The sequence below is a fragment of the Lathamus discolor genome, chromosome 4 (genome assembly GCF_037157495.1).
Source record: "Lathamus discolor isolate bLatDis1 chromosome 4, bLatDis1.hap1, whole genome shotgun sequence".
Taxonomy (NCBI): domain Eukaryota; kingdom Metazoa; phylum Chordata; class Aves; order Psittaciformes; family Psittacidae; genus Lathamus; species Lathamus discolor.
The window spans coordinates 60,219,707-60,245,109 of record NC_088887.1 but is presented as its reverse complement, the minus strand read 5'-3'; the positions used below and the strand labels follow the sequence as shown (position 1 = coordinate 60,245,109).

At 38.0% G+C, this 25,403-nt stretch overlaps 1 protein-coding gene across 3 annotated transcripts in view; it reads left to right on the top strand.

The window, feature by feature from the left end:
* The window catches only part of MGAT4A (alpha-1,3-mannosyl-glycoprotein 4-beta-N-acetylglucosaminyltransferase A), an 83,391-nt gene that overhangs the window by 30,268 nt on the left and 27,720 nt on the right, over positions 1-25,403 (top strand). For all 3 annotated transcript variants that reach the window (XM_065677656.1, XM_065677657.1, XM_065677658.1), the window contains exons 3-9: positions 848-1,015; positions 3,544-3,684; positions 6,785-6,918; positions 17,581-17,627; positions 18,140-18,253; positions 18,839-18,914; positions 20,442-20,556. In XM_065677656.1, the coding sequence (XP_065533728.1) occupies positions 848-1,015; positions 3,544-3,684; positions 6,785-6,918; positions 17,581-17,627; positions 18,140-18,253; positions 18,839-18,914; positions 20,442-20,556 (795 nt within the window). The remainder of the gene's footprint in view (positions 1-847; positions 1,016-3,543; positions 3,685-6,784; positions 6,919-17,580; positions 17,628-18,139; positions 18,254-18,838; positions 18,915-20,441; positions 20,557-25,403) is intronic.

The following is a 25,403-nucleotide window of genomic DNA, read 5'->3' as shown; positions in this document are numbered from 1 at the left end:
TTTTTTACCCCATGCGTTACTTCAGTGTAGCAACAGGAAGAGGTTCAAATTGCTTACAAAACTTCTGCTTCCCTACCTTTGCAATACTAAAAGGCTAGTAATGGATAGGTAAATATCAGAAGAGAGATGTCACAGGATGACAACTGGGTGGTTAGAGTACTGATTACAAGGTGTAAAATCATTTGAGATACTTCAGTCTGTATCTGTAGATTGGCTGAAGCAGAGTGAGGAAGGATGGTGAGCAAGAGATTTGAGAAAATGACCATGGTGTTTCCTTCTCCCTTTTGGTCTCCTTTCAAAAAATATACGGATGTTATTTACATTAGCAGGATTTTGATCAAAATTTTGTTCTTGCAGGCACTGACAATATCATTAGTGTAAAACTTGGGTCTGAAATTGGTATGTCTGAAATACTGCCAAGTTGCACTCAACTCATTCTCGAAAAGTATTCAAAGGGGTCTTTCAAAAGGCATGACCTGTGCTTTTGTATGGTACCAATCCTGTTCTGCTGCTTAAAAGAAGTGGCTTGTGGGCATCTGTTCCACAAAAGGATTCAGAATTGCTTTGTGGTGCTGAGTAATGGGGACTCAAAGGTTAACCCTGTCTTGAGGCTAGTGAGGGCCATACCGTGCTTAATGCCTGCTTTGTATTCCTGTCTGGTGCAGCTCACTCTTCCCTCCGTAGGCTGTGTAAATGCTAAGGTGCCTAACTCAGGTGGGATTGCGCTGGGCTGTGCCCTTGGTTGGGTTTCAGATGCTGCACAGCTAAGCAGTCTTTGAACTTTGTTGGATCTGTCTTTTAGGTGTTTGTTTCCAAAAATAACCAGGATCATCTTTTTTCTCTCTAGAAAAGTTGATTGCGTATCAACGGGAATTTCATGCTTTGAAGGAACGTCTTCGTATAGCTGAGCATCGCACTCTGCAACGCTCTTCTGAGCTGAATGCTATCTTGGAGCAGTTCAGGCGTGCAGTAGCTGAAACAAATGGGAGTAAGAATGCAATGAATAATTTTTCAGGTACATACTGTGATTGAGCTATTTTTTATAACTCTGCAATACCAGTATCTCTTCCTACTACTATACAGTAAGAAATCAACACTTAGAAAGCCAAATGAAACTGTTGAGCAATATGAATAAAGAGTGTGCAATGTGCTATATTATGTGGGGATTCTTTTAGGGTTTTGTTTTTTCCAATTTCCATTCTTAATGATCTACCTACTCTTCGTTTTTATGACTTTAGGGACTGAATACTTATTCCACACCTAGCTCCCAAAGTTTGGAACTTGTAGTTACTTATTTAGCGTACTAAATATATTTTGACAAGAATTTACATTAATTTTAAATAGAGCTTGAGGGGAAAGGTGAGCAAACAGAAGGCATGGATTAACTTGTAGCAATTAGAATTATGTTTAAAAGTCATCTGGAATATATAAAAACATAAAGGTTAAGGTATTGGTTATGATTTGTAAAATACACATGTAATGTCCTGTTTTAATAACTAGTGATTAAATGATAAACTGGTAATCTTTTACCCTTTTTGGAGGTTGATGCTCAAGTTTACTGAGAGCTGTGTTTGCCGGTATTAGAGAATACCTTTGCACTACTCACTGGATTATTGAAGTTAACTTTTAAAATCGCACTATTACTGCTATAGTCACTCTGATTTTTCTAGATGGACAAATGAATAACAAACAAATACAAACTTTCTGACAAGAGGTCTGATTTTGTAGGCTGCAGAAATTTTACTGTATTTGCCTAATGAGGAATATAAACCCAGAAAGTTTTGCAAATAAAAAACCCTGGATCAGTTTATTTGAATCTACTTGCATTTGTGCTGTGGGTTGCTATTTTGTATAGATTTTTTTTTTTTTTTTTGTTCTGTCTGACACTGATTACCTGTCCAGCCTGATCTCCATAGTTCCCTGGATCTCCAGGAATGGTGTGGATAAAGAGTACATTTAGCATAATCTGTGACTCTTCCTGTTCTGTGTGTATGTTTCTTTGCTGTTAAAGCGAGCAGTCGTAGAGGAAGTCAAGTAATTTTGATACTGGATTTATGATTTATTACCACATTAATCTCTAAAAATGATTTAGTATGCTTTTAGATGATATGGTTCCAGGGAGTTATTCTCTTCTATGCAACTGAAGTTACTGCTTCACATTTATAATATTCTACTATGTCTGGATCCCAGCTGGAACATCTTTTTTTCTCCATGTGGAGCCATGATGGGAAGTCAGCTGAAGTCTGAGTTCCTCAGCTTTTGTACTCAGAACTTAATATTAGATAGTTTGGGGTTTTTTTCTTTTAAATTAAGTTTAATGTATGTAAGTATACATATTACTATATGATATTTGCTATCTTTGAAGCTGAAAGAATTCCAGATTGTTTTATTTAGATTGTTACTCATTCATAAAGAGCTGTCATACTTTGACAGAATTTTTAGTCCAGGTTTTGCAGTTGATGCTAAACGAAATAGGTAACAGGAATAGTAAAATGTAGCTGTATTAGAATCTATAAAAATAAGCATCTCTACTCATGGCATCTATTTCCAAAGGAGTTTTTTCAAAATTTTTAGTGTTTAGAAATTTACTTTGACTCATACATAAATATTAATAAAACCCCAAACGAACCAAACCAAACTCCACAACAAAACCCTTCTATCTTTATAGAAGCTACACTCAGAATCTGAGAGGAATGACATTTATAACATTACTTTTCTCACTTCTTCACAATTCAGTTTTATCTTGGAAACCTTGGGTACAGTTTTTTACTTAACTTGATATTATAAAGCCTGTAAGTTTTGAAAGTTCCATATGCTATCATATTTGTCGTTTGAAATAGGAGTCGTTTTCACACTTGATGTAAGAAAATCAACACGTACAGCAGGGGAATTTAAAAACTGTTATTTGCAACTTTGAGAGCCACCTGGACATCCTGTGAGGCAGTTACTTGGGAAAGAGTGAGAATTATTTTAAGTACTCTAATGGACTAAATTAATTTCACGTTAGGATTTATTTTATTACAGAAACACTCAAAATCTCAATTATATATTTAATGCTGTTTTTGTTTTGTTATCTGTATGTGCAGTGTATGCCAATATGTATTTGTAGCTCTGAAAAATTATCTGCAGTAGCATCACTACAGGGTGATGTGCTCTGCAAGCATAAGTAAAAAATTATCTAGGTAAGTAAGACTCCCATTTTGATTCATTTTGTGGAAAAAACCCTTGAACCAAAACAAAAAACCCCGAACAATGAAACCTGTAACTAAATGGAGCATTCTTTATTTCTGTGATTACACACCAAGTCTTATGTGATCAGGTAAGTATTAACTATATTTGTAGCAAGGTTACTTGGTGCAAAATAATCTCAGCCACTGTTTATTAAAAAAATAAAAGAGGAAAATACTTCCTTTGTAAATGAAATATAATGCCTCAGTAAAATGTATCATTTGTTCTGTTTCTCAGTTAGGGCCAAATTTGGAATTTTGGACCATTTACCATATTATTTGTTTTCTGCATTACTGATTTCATGTATGTTTGCAGATGAGACGCTGAAATTGTTAAAAGAGCTAACAAGTAGAAAATCTCTTCAAGTGCCAAATATCTATTACCATTTGCCTCATTTGTTGAAAAATGAAGGAAGCCTTCAACCTTCTGTGCAGGTTGGCCTTGGAAGGACGGGAGGTATGCTGATATGATGTTTATTTTATGTTTGATATCTGGAGGACTTTCTAGTTTTACTAATGTAATTTTCTGCATTCCTTGGTAGATCAAGGACATCTCATTTAACTTGTGTGATATTGATATCTCTTAGAATTCACACTGAATCCAAGATGAAAGGAGTTTGACTTCACTTTATTCTTTTTTGCATAGTCTCAGTCACAGTCCATGCCATGTTAAGGTGCACATTAAGAAGCATTTAGTTTGGGTGAATTTTTTGTAACCAAGTGAAAAGGAACAAAGCTCAGGCATTACAGATTCTGAATTGCTAATGGACATATCCCTTTGGCTTTTCAGATTTGTGGGGCAATCATGCATGGATCTAATTATTTTAGAGTTGATGTTTCTGGTTTTTTGAACAATGTATTTCAGCGTATAACTTAGAGTTGGGAGAACTAGGATAATCCAATATAACTGCATCAATAAAATGTAGACATTCACTGAAGGGAAGAAAAAAATCAGTGTTGTGCTGCAGTACTGCTGATCTACCCCCTGCCTTTTTCTTTTGTTTCACCTAATCTTCACAAATTCTGAGCCTTGATTATTAGAATAGCTCCATTGAATCCCACTCTTGGAGCTCTATAAGATCGTATAAAGCCCAACCAATACCTCAAAACATAGGTGTGTGTGACTAAGCTTGAAAGCCCCACTAATGAATCCTTGTTTCTGTCTGTGCCATCTGACTTGAAGGGTTCATGTTATTGTCGACTAGATCCTTCTCTTTCCCCCCCTCCTTGCTTTTGAAAGAAGCATTAGTTACTCCTGGCCTGTAATTTTTTTCATTACTTCCATACATTTGATTGGTCCTTCTTTTAACAGAAGGCATGCCTGTGTGTCAGATGGGTGGGTTTCAAGCCATAGAGTTATTTTTCTGACACTATTTATTTCAATCTTGTTATTCAGGAAGGAAGAGGCTTATATTGCTTTATTGTTTTAAGTGAAGCTTCTATTGTATCCTACTGGGAATATATGACAGAAGTTTGAAATTGCAAAATAGAAATTGAAATGAGGTTTATTAAAAAGAGGGAGTAAATTCTGTGTTAAAAGTTATTTTCTCACCTTCCCCTTTCCCGGTCCCTGTGCTTTTTGCGTGTTTGTTTTAAAAATTCAGAGCTTGCTAATGTGTAGTTGCTAGGCGAGGCAGGCTCTGTAAGGAAGGATAAACAGCTTTTTAAATAGTTGTTTGGGTTTATATATTTATGATGTGGTAAATTATTTCACATAAATGGCTCAGAATGCTGGTGCTGACTTAATGAAGTCTGCTTTATCCTTTCACTGTGTTCCTGCTGCTGTCTGCTGTGTCCTATTAGGTAGTCAGTCCTGGCTATGGGGTAGGGTACAGAAGAAAGACTGGGAAATTTAAGGAACATGGAAGTTAAATGGGTAGCTGAAAGGTAGTGTTAATAGTGTTGTAGCAGGGGCCAGATTGTTTTGCGTTCAAGGTGCTTTTAACAGGGGTAAGAGATTTCAGTGAAGAACTTCTGGACGATCCTGATGACCTGGACTTGTTTTTAGAGAAGAACCCAGACCAGGTGCAAGGAAAGTAAGAGTTTTTCACAGGTGTCACTTTAAAAGAAGACCTCTGAAAAGTTAAATACTTGAGTAGTGAAGAATGGTTATGCCAGTTTGAAAATAAAGCTAAGTTAGAGAGTTTAATCACTGTTAGTCTTGGTGCACCTTATCTGATTGATATGATGATTGTTCATTATTACCTATTTTGTGGCAAGGTTTTGGTAGTGGGGAGAGTATGGGGTGGCTTCTACGAGAAGCTGCTAGAAGGTTTCCCTGTGTCTGATGGAGCCAATGCCAGCTGGCTCCAAGACAAACCTACTGCTGGTCAAGGCCGAGCTCATCAGCAATGGTGGTAGCACCTCTTGGATAAAGTTTAAGAAAGGAGAAAAAGTTGCAGCGCAGGAGCAACTACAGCCAGAGAGAGGAGTGAGAATACGCAAGAACAACAGCCCCACAAACTTCAAGGTCAGTGCAGAAGGAGGGCAGGAAGCGCTCCAGGTGACAGAGATTTTGCTGCAGCCCATGGTGTGCCCATGGTGAGACAGGCTGTGCCCCTGCACCCCGTGGAGGTCCATGGTGGAGCAGATACCCACCTGCAGCCCATGGGGGACCTCACAGTGGAGCAGGGGGATGCCCAAAGGAGGCTGTGACCCCATGGGAAGCCCAGGCTGGAGAAGGCTCCTGGCACAGGACCTATGACCCATAGAGAGGAGCCCAGGCTGGAGCAGGTTTACTGCAGTACTTGTGACCCTGTGGGGACCCATGCTGGAACAGTCTGCTCCTGAGGGGCTGCACCCTATGGAAGGGACCAATGCTGGAGCACGTGGAGGATGTGAGGAGTCTTCCCCTGAGGAGGGAGGAGCATCATAGAATCATAGAATAGTTAGGGTTGGAAAGGACCTCAAGATCATCTAGTTCCAACCCCCCTGCCATGGACAGGGACACCTCACACTAAACCATCCCACACAAGGCTTCATCCAAACTGACCACAACCCTCTTCCCCATCCCTCAGACCTGCTGGGGAGGAGGACGTAGAGAATTTGGGAGTGAAATTTAGCTTGGGAAGAAAGGAGGAGTTAAGGGAAGATGTTCTAAGATTTAGGGTTTATTTCTTATTATCCTACTCTGGTTTGATTGGTGATAAATTACATTAATTTTCTCGAGTCTGTTTTGCCAGTGATGGGACCTGGTGAGTGGTCTCTCCCTGTCTTTATCTTGACCTTCGAACCTTTCATTATATTTTCTTTCTACTGTCCAGCTGAGGAGGACAGTATTAGAGCAGCTTTGGTGGGCACCTGGTGTCCAGCCATACTGCAAGTATACAATAATCTGGCATGTCTAGGATTACTTCCTTTTTGTTTGCTGTTTGCTCTAAGCGTTGGTGTTGATTATGTTAATCATGCTCCTGATGATGGGTGGTATATTTTTAGACTATTTTTAATTACTGTTATCTCCATCTATTTACTCTGCATTTCTTAAGCAATTCTTCATTACTACGTAAGATTTTTGTTTTCAGTCACTGAAAGTACATTTCTGGTTTGTTTGATTTCAGTTTCCATTGTAATGGGAATACCTACAGTGAAAAGAAAAGTCAAGTCTTACCTTACAGAAACTCTCCACTCCCTTATTGATAAGCTGTCCCCTGAAGAAAGACTGGATTGTGTTATGGTTGTCTTTATAGGAGAGGTAATAACTTAAATATTTTATGCAATTTCTTTACCTGCCTTTATAATTGCAAGTACCACTCCTTTCAGGAATTGTTGAGGTTCTACTTTTTCTTCAAGATGTAGACAGATGACTCATTCCATAAAAAGGAAACTGTATCAGTCTTGTATTTCTGATAGAAACAGCCCTGAAGAGCCCAGATTTGTCTATTTATCAAGGGAATAGTGGACACAGAATCAGTGGGCTGGTTATTTCTGTTTATGCATAGTGACAGACATGTGCTAATTACCTTATTCCTTCAACATTAAAATAATGGCTACGTGACTCTCCTGTCATAGTTGTCATAGGGAGGATTCTTCCCATTTTCTTCATGCTACTGCTCAGTCCTTTGTCAAATGAGTGCTGCAGTTTGAGATATTAGCCACAGATTGCTACTGGGTTTATTTTCTGGAGAGTGTGGACATTTGAAGTCCAGGCTTTTTTCACAGACTAATTCAAGCAGTGTTCAGTTGGACTGTTTGGTCAGTTTGGCTCTGATTTAGTGGAAAACAAATTTAGGAAAATGATAGAGTGCTTTCAGAAATAATTCTGTTGACTGCTGGGAATTGCATGTACTTATTTTGATCTGTATGTTTTTCTTAGAAATCTGACTTGGAGAGGGAAATGTGTATATATGTTTGCCCATCATCCATCTAATCATATAGTGCTCTACTGAAACACTGTTCTGTGAGGCCCGTAGATGAAAATTCGAATCCTCTAGTTATTACTGAAAACAATTTTAATCCTGTGAGCCAGTGTCTATTCAGGGATGAATCAGTGAAAAAATAAACAGGCATTTTAATACTTCTGGTTGTATTATCAGCACATTCTAAAGCTTTCCTTGAAAAGTTGGCAAAATTTTTACCTCTACCTGACAACTGATTCTTATGGTGTTCTGATGTAAATTGTTCTGCTTTCTCTTTCTTGACTGTCAGTCATAAACTTATCTGTCTGGATAGATCCTGCTTTTCTGCAGAGAATGCTCTTAAAACATTTATATGGAGTATCAAGAGAATTATACAGAATATCAAGAGAACAGAATTCATTCCAAATTACTGGAATGTTGAGTTTTTCATCACTCTATTAGTTGGAGTAATTTTATGGTGTTTTATGTAACTTCATTTTCAAGGTTTAAAACTGAAGTTTCATTTTGTTTTGCTTAAGTAGGTCTGAGCTAACTCTGTGTCATCACTGGACTTCGTCTTCTACAAAACTTAGAAGTGTCCCAAATTGCACAAGATTTCTTGTTGATTTAAGCAAGCCATGTTGCTATACCCAGGTTTTCCATAGCTAAATAACTTTCTTCCTTTGAGATGGTGTGAAATTCTGTTTCGTCTTGGGAATGATTCTACAACATTGACCATAAAGGAAGTGAACATTTTAGCTGGGAGCTATGGCTTTTGTGCCTAAGGAGAACTGTTGGGATACCGTTGCCCTCTGTTATCTCTGTCTTTGAGAGCAGCATTGTGTGCCTACTTGCTTCTGATATGGGCACCACAGCCATGAATGTCTGGAGAAATGTGAAGAACCTAAGTTTAAATTTTTGTCCTGTTAAAATCATTCCTTAGATTTCCATTTCTTTTTCTTTACTCCACCCAATTTTATGTCATTTCTGCTTTACTGTTTCTTTGACCATGTTTCTGTTTTCTTAAGTTCTATATCTTATTGTTTGATTTGTAATTGCTAGAGGGAACTTCTTCAGTGATTAATAAGGAACAGTAAATACTTCATCTTCAACTATGCTGTGATTTTTCTGAGTTATTATATAAAATATATGTATTTCAACTTCCTTCTGTAAGATGAAAAGCGTAGGTTTATTAAGCAATTTCTCTGGCTAGTTGAAGGAAGGCCTATTTCCCTGGTGGACTTATGTTTCTCCTTAAACAAAAGGAAGGGCTTTAGCTTTCAAAATTGCTTTGTCTGTGGGGTTTCCTACACTAAAATGTGTTAGATTATTGCTGTCATTAACTTGTGTGCATTAACGAAAGCTTATTTAATAATACATTAGAGCTTTGACCAGCTGTGCTTGTATCAAAAAGGATAGCAAAAGTTTCTGAAAAAAGATACGGCTGCTGCTCAACTTCTGTGCAGTTTAAGTAGAGCAAGAAATGGTCATAGTGTGAGGTTAGGTAATTTTGCTAATGAGCTTTAAATTACTATCTGTGCTTTGTCTATAGCTTGCACCAACAAAAAAAAGCACGGGACTTTACAAAATTGTTTTTACCAGAGAATTATGTGCAAAAAATGGTATTTTAAAAGGATTTTAGTATTTTTCTTGCTGACTTTATTTGTGAAATCAAATTGACAGTCTTTAAGAAGCATTGCTGGGAGCTGTGGTCATGGGCTGTAATCTCTTTGAGCTAAGCACCCTAGAAAACGCTGTTAATACTGCTAGTTTTTTTAGCAGTTCAGTCTCACTCCTTTCTTGTAAATTTGACTTTTTTACTAGAAAACGAGTTGAAAATTAAGGCTGATGGCCTTCTGCAAACAGCATGAACAGTGTAAACAGATGAGCTAGTAAATATAGATGCATTATGGTTGCTAAATAGAGATCTGCATATTCATTTACTGTATGGATATTTCTCAGTAATGCAATTATACACAGTAAATTTCCATACTGGAAGTTCAAGGAATTCTAAAATATCTCAGCTGATGTGATATCTAATCATCAGTTTAAATAATTACTAGAATTGCTTGACAGTAAGCTGCAAATTATCACAGTAACTGACATATGTCTGTTCTCCAATTTGTTAAAATAACTTTATTGCAGAATAATTTGTAGGTATTCATTAGGATGACTAATAAATAGGCATGATTCAGTGTACAGTTAATCTTTTTACTGCTCTTCACTATGTAGCTAGTACATGGGCTCATCGCATAACTTGAAACAAACAATTCAAATCTCATTAACCTTCTCTGTACGAGAACTTGCTGTCAGAAAAAACCCTGTAGGCTCTATTATGAACTCCAGATTAAAATTGTCATCTAGTATTTTTATTTAATAAAGTTTGTAATTAACATGGGAAACAAGGTTTTGAAGTATCATCATAGTGGAACAACAGACATACATATACACACATTACTGAATATGAGAGAAACAAGAATACTTTTCTGATATCCAGGCTATTTTTTTTCTCCTGTGGGGAATCTCATTTACCATGAAGAAAATTCATCTCAGACTTATTCTAAATATATCACAAATTATTGTCAGTCCACTTCATTAATCAGTGACTGCACTTACCACAGTCTTTTGTATAAACAGTAATCAGTGTATGTTGGAAAGATTACAAGTCCTTGATTTGACAAAAAATATTAGAAAGGCAAATAATTTCAGCAAGAATCAGAAGACACTACAGGTGTGAAAAAGTGTTTTGCTAATTCTCTACGATACTGATTATATCTGACTGTAGGCAGTGGTTGACCAGCTATTTGTTCTTGGAGCACTAGGCCTTATGTTACACTTTCTTGCATACTGCTTATTCAAATCTTATTCTAGTGCTTCATGTGTGTACAGTTCACTCAGGCTAGAAAAGCTTGCATATCTTGATTATCTTTTACTGTCACCATGCCATCTCTTCATGTAAACAGTGGCTGCTAAATTAAAACATGTTGATCTTCAACAGTTTTTTCTCTGTGTCTCTGTGCTCCTTTTGTGGAGAACCTTTTATTCTTTGGAAAAGCTTCTGTACTGGTTGGGTCAGTGTGACACAAGCACGCAGCAAGGTACCATCCTGTATTCTGGTATGAACAAAGCCTCAGCAAACTAAGCACTGAGTGCACATACTGGATCAAACCTTGCTGAGCCTGTTTTGGATGTATTAATATCGAAGTACAATATGTAAAACTTTTCCAGCAAAATAAACAAGCTTATATTGTTACCTATTCTTGCTCTGGGCCTGAATTATATATCTCTTTAATCAGCAGATATCTTGACAGAAAACAAAGGAGTATTTTGTCTCTCTTGCTCTCAACATGGAGGTATTAATATAATCAGAGAAGTTCCATCCATTCAGCTGGTTGTTGAACACTTGAGAGCTGCCCTGTAGAGTGTGTTCCTAGTCCTCCAAACATCTGACTACGTGTCTCAAGTTGGAGAAAGACGAGTAGATCTTAGCATACACATGTATGTAATATATATGTTTTGTTTTTTTTTTTTTTTTTTTTTTTAAGAAAGCTACACAAGGCTATTGTGTGATACGATAACCTTTATTCACCATGCAGTTTTAAAGGCCTACAGAGATGGTAGCCTTTGTTTTGGACATCTCACTCAAAACTGATCAGGATGACCACAATTTCTAGGTAACTGACAGCTTTTATGTGGAATGGTAACTTGGAATGACAGAATTTGAGATATTTAAACTGCTGTTGCAGTGACTGCTGATACTGGGCACCATCATAGGATCTTATGTTCCTCTTTGCATGGCAGGGAGTAGCAGTTTTTTATATAGGACTAAACCAGTGATAATCTTTCTTAGATCTGAGAAAACATCCTTGACAGGATTTGAAAACTTCCATGTACCTGTGACAAATTTAGTGCCTCAGCATGAAGATAAAATTCAGGATTGTGGTCTTTTCTCAAACCCTACAGTTGAATGACTGAAGTGCTTCTCTTTAAGACACCTTTTGAGATGCACCTTGTTCACAGTAACTATTTGATGCTTCTGGTAAGGGAAACAGTGTTTTCAGAGTTGTATCTCTGTTTGGTATCATTCAGTGTGTTTGTGAGATGGAAAGAAATAGTAATAATCTGATTTCAGAAGCATTCTAGTAGGTGACTTCATACCTGGATGATTGACTGCATTGACACTTTGAGTTTTGGGCAGCACTATCAAATTTTGCTGCTGTGGGCTGCCTTGGCTTAAAGATAATGAAGACAAATTGCTTCTGTCCTCCAAATAAAGGATACCTGTAATAGAAGGGTGCTTTTGACTGTGCACAGCAACTACCTATCTTCTAGAAAACAAATAATCTAAACCTTTTTAGCAATATACAGGCTCACCCAAGGGCAAAAAAAGGTTTCTCAGGTTGCCAGGCTACATACACTGCTTCTTTTTCAGACTCTACAAACCAGGCATCATCTTTAATACACACAAAGCTAGCAGAAGAATATATGACACTTAACAATTTGCATCTGAATGTCCTGAGTTGAACTGTCCCTTGATTTTTCTGTTTGTTTTTTTTTTCTTTTGGCTGGCCTTCTTAAAAGCTAAGCCTATTCTCTGGTGTGGTGGTGTGATTCACAGCATAGTCTGTATGGATGTATGCCCTCACGATTGAGGAGCTGACATGCAGGGCACAGGGGTAGGGAGAAGCAGGAATGGAGTGCTACAAGAATGTACTTGTGTTCCTGCTATTGCTGCCAAAAGCTTTGCATTGTGAAACCCTGTCCTGAAGTGAATTGGGTTAATCACAGAAATGATGGGAGAGAGTATTTCTTACCTGTGTGGTAGAGCGTGGACTTTCAATAAGGGAGAGAGGAAGTCATTAGCTCATGTAGCACACAGAGGCTACATTTTGCTTATGTAACATTAGACAGCTACTTTAGGACAGTATTCTGCATTGCTGGTTTTTGCTTTGCATCTTGTTCTCATGTTTCCTGTATTTAACTTGAACTTGCTGCTTCAGACCTGAAAGCAGACACTGTTTTCTTGAAAGTAATTTCTTTTTTCAGCTGCATCTGTTGAACTCGAACAGGTATTGTTGCTGTAGGCTTTATTTACACCTGCACACTATTGCAACCACTGCTGCACTTTTACTCCTCAGGCCTTTTCTTCACTGCATAAATAGCCAAAAATAGGTCCAAATTCCACTTTAGTGGCTGCTTTTTCTTGTGTGAATTTTAATGCCTTGTATATAGGTTAGTATACTCCTATGTACTTTCACCATGTCAAGGCAAATCCGCATTTGCGTTGTCTTTTCTGGAGGCTGTTCAATTTTACATTGTTTGTTATTATTTAAAATACATTGTAAAATTGTTCCACCCCTGTTCTACAAGGATGATGAAAGATCAAATAAAACTGTAGAAATTAGTAAGCAATGAAATGACTGCACTTTACAGATTAGCGTGGTTGTTTCCCAGAGGTTTTTTTTCTTTTTGGAAGATGTTATTGAGTAAGTTAAGACTTACTTCTATTAGATTTCATTCAAGAATTAATGTCTGCGTAATCTAACAGTTTAGGTAAACCACATTGTTTAGAATATACAGTTAATGTCTGAATTTCTCCCCTCTTTCTCTGCAGCTTTTCTTCTTGAATTTGTAATGTTTTGATATTCTGCATCTTAATTCCCTTCCTGGTGGCCTGCAGGGGGAAAAAATAACCAACCAAAAAACCAACAAACCTTTGGAATTTTAAGTTGATTCTTAAAACTAGAATCTTGGGTTACTTTGACAGCTGTTAATCAGAACTTTTTAACCTCTTGTTTTGTCTGCTAGCTAATTCATCGCTATGCACGTGCTCACTCATAAAAATCGGTAAAAAAGATTGGGAAGTTCATTGCTACTCTGGTTCCTTGTGTTTGTTATGAATAACAATGTTCAGACAAATCTTAAGAATAATTGCAAATTTGAGATGCATTCTTACCTCAACTAGAGAAGGTACTTCAGGGAACTGTAGGGCAGCATCTGACAAAAACTGAGGAAAATTAAAAACTTCTTTTACTGACAGTCTGAAACTTTAGTTTGGTCCACAGCGGACTCTTAGAGTTTTCTTTCAGAAAGATTCATCAAAGCATTTGATGTCTGTCCCATCAAAATTGCTGATGTAGGGAGCTAAACCTTAGATGTTGCCATGTTCACAGGCTTATGAAAGTCTGTAGATCTCATCAGCTAGAATCTTCTGTTCTTGCTCAAAGTTTAGATAGGCTCAAAGGCGATACTGGTGAGGTACCTTGAAGAGGAGTCTACTGCGGAATATTGAATACACAAAATCACGTATGTCTCAGGAAGTAACCTGAGCTGAAAATAGTTGGAGTGTGGTTGGCAGCAGGAGGGAGTATTGTGTGTGTTTGTCCTATTCTTATTCTTTGCTATGTATCTGTTCATGGCAGCCACTGCTGGAAGCAAGATGCTGACCTGAATCAATCTTTGGCCTGATCTGGTATGAATGAAAAGAGGAAGACATCTCACTCCAGGTGTTCTTGCTTTCTCTCAGATCAGTAATTTCATATGGCTAGGAACTAAAAACAAGCATAAAGATTTGAACTGCTGATACTGAAGTAACCACCCCTGCTTATGCCTTTCATTAGTTCCCAGCGATCTACCAAACAGGACAAACTTGTTTCTAAGACTTCATGTGATTCACTGATAAGGTGCATCTTTGTGGCTGGCACTGTTAACTCTTAGGTTGTGGCCTATCACAATTCTGCATTTAATCGCTTTAAAGGAACTAATTCTTAAAATATTATTTTTTGCTTCTTTTTCTTGGGTCCCAAAGTCCTCGGGATTACTTAGTCTTCAACCCTAAGAGTTTTACTAAGGAAAAATTCTGGGTTTGTTATTGCCTTCTGGTTTGGTAGACAAAACCATTCATATCTGTAGTCTCAGGCTGTGCTGCTTTAGTTGGGATCACCAGTGACATTTCCTTTCAACAGCAGCAAGCAGCACTGATACCATGAAACAGAATTTAAGTTCATCATAGCTGCTCCAAAGTCAACCTAGTACCTACCAGATGATCTTCACTGGAAGCCTGAAGAACAGTTACACTTTGTCTGGATTTGTCATGTCCTCTTCAAGGTTCTTGGAGAAGACAAGGGTATTACTCCTTACGCAGTCTTGTGTCCTGCAGGTTGATAAAGAGGACTTTAGGTCTTATATTGTCAAGGCAGTAATCACTTTCTTCCTCAAAAATGGGGAATAGGTTTTAGTCAATAACAGGTTTGGATTTTGGGGTTTTTTTTGTTGCTTTGTTGTATGTTTGTGTGGGTTTTTTTTCCTGCTTTCAGTTACTAGCTGAATTTATTGTTACTGCTTGGAAGATCCTTAGGTCAGAGCAATTACCTAATCCTGATTTCCTCCCATCACTACCCTGCAAAGTCTTCTATATAGTTAACTCTTCCCGTGGGCATAGTCACAGCTTGATCAAATTTAGTGCATATTCTCATATTTATTTCACGAGGGTTGTGTGAAATAACTTACATGTGCCCTCTTCCTGGGACATGCCCACAGCTGAAGCATGTTAGCAAAGATCCCACGTACTGTTAGGCTGGGTAATGAGAGGAGTTGGTTGCCTCTGGAAGTTCTCTGATGTGGAAATGTGACAGTCAACCTGCTATCCTGAGGGGAAGAGTTTGGTGTTGAAATCCTGGTTCTGAATCTCAGATGTTGCTGAAATGCAACTGCTTATTTAGAAATAATGGCAGGATATCAAGTTTTTAATGCATTTGATCATGTGAAAAATGGCATAAACTCTTTTAATCTCAATGTTCTTTTTCATTCTAAAAATGGTGTCTCCTTTTGCACTATGTTGATACAGTGGTTGTTGATTCAGAAGGAAGGCTACTTATTAAACCAGCAGTGGTATTTGCTGTATCTCGTGTTCAGTGCAGCTAGACCAGAGCATCTTGATGCTGTGTGACACCAGCACAGATTACAGTATGAGACTGGAAGATTACTGACTACATCTCTTTAACATGAAGCTATTGTGATTGCAGCTCTGCCTGGGAAACTGCCAACCTTTTGCATGAAGGACACAAATGAATAAGGGAAAGTAGGGAAAAAACCTTCTTATTCCAGACTTTCTTTTCTGATTGTGGTGAATTCTATGTAGGTAAGGCTTAAAAGCACTAGCAAGGCTTCATGGTGTACCTTCAAAATGCATCAAAGCTATGTTTGCTCTCAAGGAGATGTGCACTAAGGCACAGACTTGTGACCAAATATATGCTTGCAGCTGGGATGAAGTTAGGCATTTATTTTAATCTCTGGAATTTTGTATCGAAACTAGCTGTGTTTCTGCTCTGTATATGCATATACATTTATGTATATATATATGTTTTTTTTTAAATCTTGCCTTTTTCTATACAATTGCAGTATGGTCTGTTTAACAAATACCTGAGTTATTAATGCTAGACCAGGTAACTGAAGTTTGGTGTGCCAACTAGAAATACAAATTGCTTGTCTTTTTGTATGCTGACTAAACAACAATTTCTGTAATTTTTTTTATGCTTAAAAGGTTAAAAAAGAGAGAAACGTTTCAGTTAAACACAGATATACTAAAATTATTTTTAGGTAGTCCCTAGGTCACTGATTTGCGACTGTTACACACAGCATAAGAAGTTATGTCTTAAACTCCATTCCAGTAATGAACTGTGAGTGAACAATCCGTATATGCATTTAAGACTTAGTGATATATCAGGGTCCATAAGGACCTGTTAGTCTCCGTGTGTGGAACTCACTGCAAGATGAGTTTTAAATTGTGAACACCTTCTCTGCTTACTAGAACTTCTGTCCAGCACTAGGCATAACACTTGGGAAGAAAACATGTATGAAAAATTATGACACATGCTTTCTACTCACATTTCCTTGTAGTATTTAGAACCTGGTTTTGGAAGAAATCCACTGTTGTCCTCTTTGGAAAAGTGTGCGTCGCTGGCATTATGTTGGATTTTATAAAAATAAATCTTTAAAAATAGGAATGGTGATTTTTAAGATCAAAGGGTAAGCACATTTATCAAACAAGATTAGTGGTTCTATAGAAATGTTTGGGAGGGATTTATTCTCTATGCGTATAATCCTTTACTGATAACATGCATTACAAATTCATCGGAAAAACTATGAACTATTCCTTTCATTTCAAAGGCAGCAATTTCTCCAGAATCCTCATAAGCCACCAGAGCCTGGGTTGATCTATAGACTGTAAATTTTCTATTGAAAACTGATAAATAGTGAGTCAAGTTATTAGATTAGGAAGTATAACAAAGATCAGGGTTTTCAGTAACATTTAAGAGTTCACAAGCTCTTTCCTGAAATGCGTGTATATGACCAAGAGAATAGGTTAAGTAATTGGCCAGTTCTGGCAAGTTAGATGATCTAGACTTTTCCAGAATGTCATGATCTGTGTTTTAACCAACAATTAATTTTTAGAATCTATGCATCTTTAAGAACTGGGTGTTTGGTAGGATTGATAGTCCCCGAAATTTAGTCTCTGATGCAAAAAAGCAACCCTAGATGTCTATGGTTGGGTCATCCGTGCTTTAAATGTAAAGTTTAGGAGATGCATTTTTGAAGGAAGAGTGTGTGTTCAGTGACCTGTGATTCAGAAAGCTTTCCTTGGTAATAGTGTCATATATGTTATTATATAACAATAATACAAAGTTCTTCCTATACAAATGCTCAGTGATCATTTTGTCCTTAAGAGCATGAAGGGTTGCAAGAAAGTTCCACACTTGGATTAGAACTGTTTGTTAAGTGCAGATATGAGGCAAATGTTACTCTCCTCTGTTTACAAAACAAAATAGCTTGTTCTGCACTACACATAAGCCATAGTTACAATGTTTTAGTTGCAATATTTTCTTATATGACTCAAATATCTTACATGCTGAAATTGAATTACAAGTACAGCTACCTCTAATGTTTATTTTACTGGGTTGCTTTAAAACGTAGCTCTGAAACTGTTAAATATTCTATTTGGTTTTTTTGTGTTTTTCCAGACTGACCTTGATTATGTTAACAGTGTTGTTGCAAGCCTGGAAAAAGAGTAAGTTGTCATTCATTTCAATGGAGGTTTTCTTAGCTTATTGGTGGGTTTGCTTTTTGGGTGGTTTTGGTTTTTTTTTCCCCCCTAAATCTGGTTGTGGTAAGTAATAAAAAATGTTCTGGAAATATGAGATCATGCATTTTTGTTTCTTAGGGGTTTGGACGTTTGAACAAAAACTTAATAGGTGACAGGTTAAGGGGCAGTGATTCAGTCGGTTAAATTGTAAAACAATAAATGGGATTGAATTATTTGGTGCAACATCAACAGATGGGATTGTTTCAACTTGCATGGAAATTTGTGGCATCTGTGGCAGGAGGCTATACTGATCTGAAGAAGATGCTAAGGAAAACAACACTTTTTATATACTTCTATTTTTTTTATACTTCTATTTTACGTGCTTTGTTTGATTAAGTCATTGTAACCAGACACAATAACTGTACCAGCAGAAAGCAAGCAGAAAGTCTACAGAACTCAGACGCTGTCATGTGATTTTAGGATGTTTCTATTGACAGGTTTTCTACAGAGATGAATTCTGGCTTGGTGGAAGTAATAGCCCCTCCTGCAACTTACTATCCTGACTTGACAAACTTGAAGGAGACATTTGGAGACTCGAAAGAGAGAGTGAGGTTAGTTTATTCACTCAGATCTATTCCCATCTCCTCCCACACCCAGCTTTTGTTGTTTATGAAATGGCAAGTGGGATGTGAATTCTTGAAATGTTTTCTTACTGTAATTCTTGAAAGTGTGGGGATGCTAAAAGTGCTCCGTGAATCCATCGCATTCCTATCTGCATGCTGTTCTGCCTGTGATCACAGCCTAATGCTATGCTTGGTTGAATTTATTTAGCGTTAAGTTCTGGGAGGAGAACTGAGACTTTATATAGAATTTTTTGTTTACTGTTTTTCTTGAAATACAGTGTAAAACCCAGTAATTCCAGCTGAATTACCATTTAAAATGCACATTTGTTTTTAGTGAAATGTCAGGGAATTTTCACAAAATCACATTCAAGTTAAACCAGTTTTATGTCTGTATTAAAGCATGAGGTGAAAGCTTTGTTCCTTTTATTCAGACAGAGGATTTCCTGAGGGAAAAATGCCAAAAGCAGCTCCCCTAATATTTGACTAACATGCATCATTCCTTATAGTGACATTTACTTTGCATTGCTAGTGTGTATCGAAATACCTTTTTTTCATATTTTAATTTCATTTCAGATGGAGGACAAAACAAAACTTGGATTATTGTTTCCTTATGATGTACGCTCAGAAAAAGGGGGTTTATTACATTCAGGTAAATTTATATTCTTTGTTTTGGGACAAGTTTTCAAACGAGTGTTGAGAAACTATGCTACTGGTCACATCAGGAAGACCCATACAGAACTTGATTCCAGAGTTGAAGGAGTGCATTAAATATGGAGGCTATGGTATATGAGGAAGTAATTTGTGGAGGACACTGGCTCTGAAGTAGAAAGTAATTTGTCCTATGTGACTAATTTTCTCTTATGATGCTTAGTAAAAAAAGTGAGGAATACAGGCAGCTGCCTAGGCAAAATCCATCTGCACATTTCTAAGTGGAATTTGAGCTAAAATCCAGTTTTAATTTCTTTTGAAGGCAAATGCAGCATTAGTTTACCCCTTGTCCTATCACTACAGTTCTTGATGAAGCATCCCTCCCCAGCATCCTTATAGGCCCCCTTCAGATACTGGAAGGCTGCTATGAGGTCTCCATGCAGCCTTCTCTTCTCCAGGCTGAACAGCCCCAACTTTCTCAGCCTATCTTCATATGGGACGTGCTCCAGTCCCCTGATCATCTTCGTGGCCCTCCTCTGGACTTGTTCCAGCAGTTCCATGTCCTTTTCATGTTGAGGACACCAGAACTGCACACAGTACTGCAAGTGGGGTCTCATGAAAGCCGAAGAGAGGGGCAGGATCACCTCCTTCAACCTGCTGATCATGCTAATGACTGTTGTGTATAGGTATTTTTTCAATGTGTTGCTAGACTTGTTTTCTGTGTTCCTTTTTAAAGAGGTTTTCAAAAACAGAGTTAAGCAATTTTGCTTCACTCTAGCTCAGAATTGTCCCTAATTATGTGCCTTGCTGCTTTGAAGTAGAAGCTTTACCTACAGGTATTGCAGATTTAGTGAGTAACTGCGCTTATGATCTTAATTTACACTTTAGTACTGTGTCTCACTAGGGGGAGAGCATGAATACACTGGGAGAAAGGACAGAAGAATCAGGATCCACAGCACTTACTATGAATTAAAGGGCACCCCATCTTGACAGTTAACTGCCTGAACTAGATGATTAATTTGGACTATGCACCTTTTCTGTTGGACAGCTAAAGCCAGGTGAAATGAATCTCACCTCTGTAGACAATGTTCTTTAGCTTCTTGTCGCAGAGGAGATATTCTTTCAGTGCTGTCAGGTGCATGAATAAAGAGAGTAACGTTTGTGTACAAATAAAACAGCTATTCTATTTGTTCTACTGGTAATGTCACTTAGTCTAGTATTATTTCAGTGACGATTCTTCTCTGATGGGAGAAGCTAGAAAAGCAATGTTCTGAAGTAATAAGTTGGGATACCTTTGTAGATTCTTACTACAGAAAGGTAATGGTTCTCCACAAATAGACAGACTGTGACCCCTACAATAGTTATTCTTGTCTATAGCATCTAGGTTTTATGGCAGCACTTGCATTAGAAATATATGGCTATGTGTTAGCAATATATTGTAAATCAGAATTTCCTAGCTGTACTTTTTCCTCTTGCTTTGCTGGCTCTTCTTTTTATTTATGTTTATGTCATTGTTACCTTCCTCTAGCTTGAAGATGACATCGTTGTCAAGCAGAATTATTTCAGCACAATAAAAAATTTTGCACTTCAACTCGCTTCTGAAGATTGGATGATTCTAGAATTTTCTCAGCTGGGTTTCATTGGTAAGAAATTGTTCACTTTAGTTCAAAAGAACACATTCATCCTCAGACTCTGTGAATTAATAGTGAGCTGACTTCAAAGCTATCTTCTTTGTACTGGAAACAGACCAAGAAGTAGAAATCCATTGGTGTTTTTAGGAACTCTGGTTTAACTCAGGGTTTTGTTTTGGTTTTTTGCTGTATGTTTTTTTGTTTCCCCCTTACCACTCAAAGTCCCCCCAGGTTGTTTCATATACAATTGTATGACTGAGTGTACTCATTTGTATACTTTTGTATGACTCAAACTGTTGGAAAAGAGCATTTTTATAACCAAAAGTTGGTTCATTCATAAAAATACAGTTGAACTGCAAGGGATGACTTATTTTTAATTTAGCTGCTGTGAAACAAAATGTCATTAGAGCACACCTGTCTGAAGTAGAAGGAAAAAGCATGAGAACTAACTCCACCTAGAACAACTTCCTTGGAGTAACAAAATTTCCAAGAATCAGCAGGCATCACTTTGTCTTGGTTGCAAAGCCTGTTCTATCTCCACCTTTCTAATCAATCAAGGAGAAGTTATGACAGTCTGCTCTTTATTAGGTGTAGTTAGAGTCTATCTGTCATTTGCAGTGAATGACAGTGAGAGAAGCTAAGGCAGCATCTCAGGCTGTTGTGGATTGACTACTAGGATGCTGTTGAAATTACTTTGGTTTTTTGCTCTTACGCTAATGTTTTTATTGAGAGGTACTAGATGTAATAGAAATGCCATGAAAGAGAAGTTTTGAAGGGATTTCACTAATCAAAAGGTTATTTAATTACTGCAGTGATGTGTCATGATCTGTTTAAAGGTACTAAGCTGGAGGTACGTGAGGAAAAATTAAAAGCTAAGTCGAACTGTGGAGATTCCTTATGTAGTCAACACAAATGATTCTAATGCAAGGGCTCTAAGTTGAGCTCAGAACAGAAAGAAGTTCTACATACAACAGATAAAGTACAGTCCAAGTTCAGTCATTCTCTTGGAAATTCTCGCTCTCTTTTTTTTACTTTGGATCTACTTTCCAGAGAATGATTCAGTCTTTAACTCAGTGACCCATAATGGTAGCACTGAGAACTGAGAATGCTGGCACTGTATGAGTGGCATGTGCTGTCCTTTTTCCAGCTCAGCATCAGGTGTGCTGTTGAGGCAATAGTTCCCCGACTTTCAGGGCCTCAGGCATTAACTGAGTAGAAAGAAAAACAATAGATATCTCCTAAGGTTGCTATGTTAGGGTACAGACTGGTACTTTGCATATTTCCCTGTCAGTCTAACCTACAGAGACAATGGAGAGAAGAAGAGGAAATGGGCAGAGGGAAGTCTCCTTATTTATCTTGTCACCACATAACCTATCTGCTTGATTGACTTCGCTGTCAACAGATACGCACTGTTGCTGAAATAGTCATGGACTGGTTTTGTGGCCTCAAAGGTGGAAGGGAGAAACAGGATATGGTACTGCATATCATGGAACAATAAGTAGAAGCTTTTGCCCTAAATAGACCTGTCTGCTCTGTTTGGGAGTCTCTTGCAATTCTCTGCGGTTCTATGGCTACAGAGACTGGTTAAATACCAGCATCTGATTAGGCTTTTTTTCCTGTTTTTTGAACAGTTAAACTATAACCCCAACTAAGCCCACAATTTGAGTTTTAGCTCCAGTCCTAATTGCACTTGAAATGTAAATTAAATGTATGAAGTCTTTGGGCTATGGAAATAAATCGCATTCATTCTACATTTGCTTAACTTAGTGGTAGAGCATACTCACTTACAAATTGCAGTTTTGTAAGGCTGACATGTCAAAACTTGTGCAAAACCAACTTACAGTTTAGGACATGCATTGTCTAGCTCATGCAGATGTATTTATTATTTGTGTATTTGTGCATTTCACAGCTCTTTCTGTTCTCAGGGCTGCTATAGTAGAGGGCACAGTGCCTAAAGCCAGAAGGAGTAGAGGAATAGTTCTTAATACTGAGATTTGGCTTAATTACCTGCAGAACTGTTTAAAAATATTTTAAAAGTTGTTTTTCTGCTCTGTCTATATGCCATTTTTCAGCAGTTGTAGTTTAAATTTAGTTGTTAGCTCCTGCTGCTTGCATCTCTGTTCTTTGTTCCTTGGGTGATATTTGCGTGCCTCCTTTCAGATGTATTTAGCTATGGCTACACATCTCAATGTTGCTTTTCTACCTCGAAAATGGCTTTTCTACCTTTTCTACCTAGAAAATTCAATTAGCTTTTTTCTCTCAGTTTAGCTCCTTATCCTGCTTTTAGGTTTTGAGAGAGAAATTAGTATTCATGCATGTGACTAAAATTTCTGGCTTGGAGGCACATTGGTGTGCTGTAACCATATACTGCATAGAAATTTTATGCAAGTAATGTAGATTTATCTCATCTCTCCTGTCACTTTATGGATCTTGATGCATACTGATACTATGGTAGTTTGGTAATGTGGGTAGCTATGGAGAAGAGTAAAAGTAGCTATTTGTAACTGGGGATGGGTTTTGTGTAGATGTCTAAGAGCAAGTAGAGCACTGGATTGTCTAGATGCTACTGATTTAGAAATAATCTCTAAAAAGAGAGGTGTGGCTGATTCACTGTAAGCTATTGGAAACCTTGATCAGCTTGCAAGTTTGCTAGGTGAAAATCTTTCTTGTCACAGTGTATTTCTGAACTGAGAATCTAATTTATGCAAGTACTACATGAAGAAGTGGCAAATGCAGCTATTTAGGCTGACAGCAGGATTACAGAAGTCTGTCACCTCTGCCACAGAGAAGTTGCTTCTTTTGGTTTTGTTTTTTTTTTAATACTGAAAGCATAGTCTTTAGTGTTGTCAAGTATCTAATAAATAATGGGTGAGATGTATGCTGTTTCCCTTAGAAGCTCTGTGGAAGGAGATGTCTCTCTTGCTCTTCTGGATTGTGGCCCCTGACACAACAAAGTCGTAGTAGCTTTTTTGTGAGTAATAAGTGATTTGTCTTGCAACTGCCTGTGAGCTGAAGTGTTTTCCAGAGGATATGCAATACTCTGTGCTGTAGCTATAATGCCATCTGTCACAAACTTTTAATGGACTGGTCTGAAACTGGCCTTTTGGTTATCTTACACGGTTCCTCTGAATCTCACTGTGCCCTGATGTTTGAAGGCCTGTTGTTCTGATTACAGTTTTGCTCAAGCTGTCCACATAGTTGAAGTTTGGGGAAGAGTAGATCAAATCAAATATTTGAGATTTAAATAACTTCAAAGAAGTTCTGGTTTTAATGCTAGTAATTTGCATTTCATTAACAGGGAAAGCATTGAAATACTTAAACTGTAGTTAGAATATATGCTTGCAGGTATAAAGCTATTGTTGGTGTAGACTCAATATATTTAATGATGCTTATGCAGAAGAATGAGAAGGAATGATTTAGATATTTGCATTTCAGAGAACTGTTGAAAACTAAGTTTTCCATTTTGTGTGCGTCTTGTACTTGCCAACAAAATACTCAGGGCCAGAACAGTTCACTCAGGACAGCATTTAAAGGGACTGAAAATCAGATTGAAGGCTTGGCAGGGCACAATAAGTAACAGAAAATGTTCTACAATACATTTTTTTTCAACCAGTCCTGGCTCTCACTTTTATCAATATAGATAAATAATATGGAGAAAGTCTTACATATTACATAAATATCTAGAGATTTATGGAGCAAGACTTCACCTTTTCAGTCTTAATTCTCTTGGATTTTGAAGTTTCTTTACAAAGGGTAGGTTGTAGGAACCCAGAATCTGAAACCTCCGAAATTTTGTCATTAAAGTCTCCTGGGGTTGTGTCTGTTCTCATGCACTGTACCAAGTGCGTGAGCATGGTACAAGGTGAGCCACTGCTTCAATTCTTTCACATTATGTTTAGTTTGAGGTGGTGCCTGTTGACTTCAGTTTTTACTTAGGTCTCTTTGGCTTGATGAGTTTTGACTACATTCTGGGGATGGCCAGTGGGCAATCTGTAGCCTGGATTTAGAATGGCATCTTAATGGCTCTGTAGCTCACAGCACTTTCCTCACCTGCAGCTGTGTGTGAGGCCACAGGACTGCAGCACCTTGGCAAATGCTGCTTCTTGTTCTTGGGCTGTGGCTATGTCCTAGGGAAGCCAATCAGCTGCTAGTGTCCTTACTCAGGAGAGCTTAGGCAAGGGTTTGGCTGGTTTGGGTTCAGAGAGGCTGGGGTGTTGGATCTGTGGAGTAGGAGTTGTACTGGTCTGCTTCCCATCACAAGAAGTAGCTGTGGACAGTCAGGGGTCCAGAGCTTTGAAGACCTGTTTTTGTTTTTCCCAGGTTTCACTGCAGAGGCCTGGTTTTGAGCAGTTGTAGCAAGAGTGTTTTGAGGGAGGAAAGAGGGTGTTGATCCATAGCAGTACTGTGCTGTGCCGGAGGTGTCCTGAAACAGAAATGACAGATGAGGGGTGCTGTGCAAGGAGTTGTGACAAAGCTGTGCCAAGCTGGGCATGGAAGGTGGTGGCAGCATTTCAGCAAGTTGTGTGTGGCTGGCTGTGCTTGGTTACTGAAGGGGGATCAGGGCTTTTCCCAGGAGCAGAGTGTTGCCTGTTCATTTTCGCTCCAGTGATCACCAGGAACTAAAGTGAGAAGGATCTGCCTGCACTGTCGAACCCTTCCATGGTGCTGGGCAGTGTAATGTAGAGAGGCCAGCTCGGACTGAAGACAGTAGTGCAAGTACAACCAGCTGATGCTTACTTAGCATATTCTGACCAGTTGCAGTTGCATACCTCAGGGTTTGTTTTGTGTGTGTGTGTGTGTGTGTGTGTGTGTGTGTGTGTGTGTTAATTTTTTTTAATTTGTTTTGGGTTGGGTTTTTT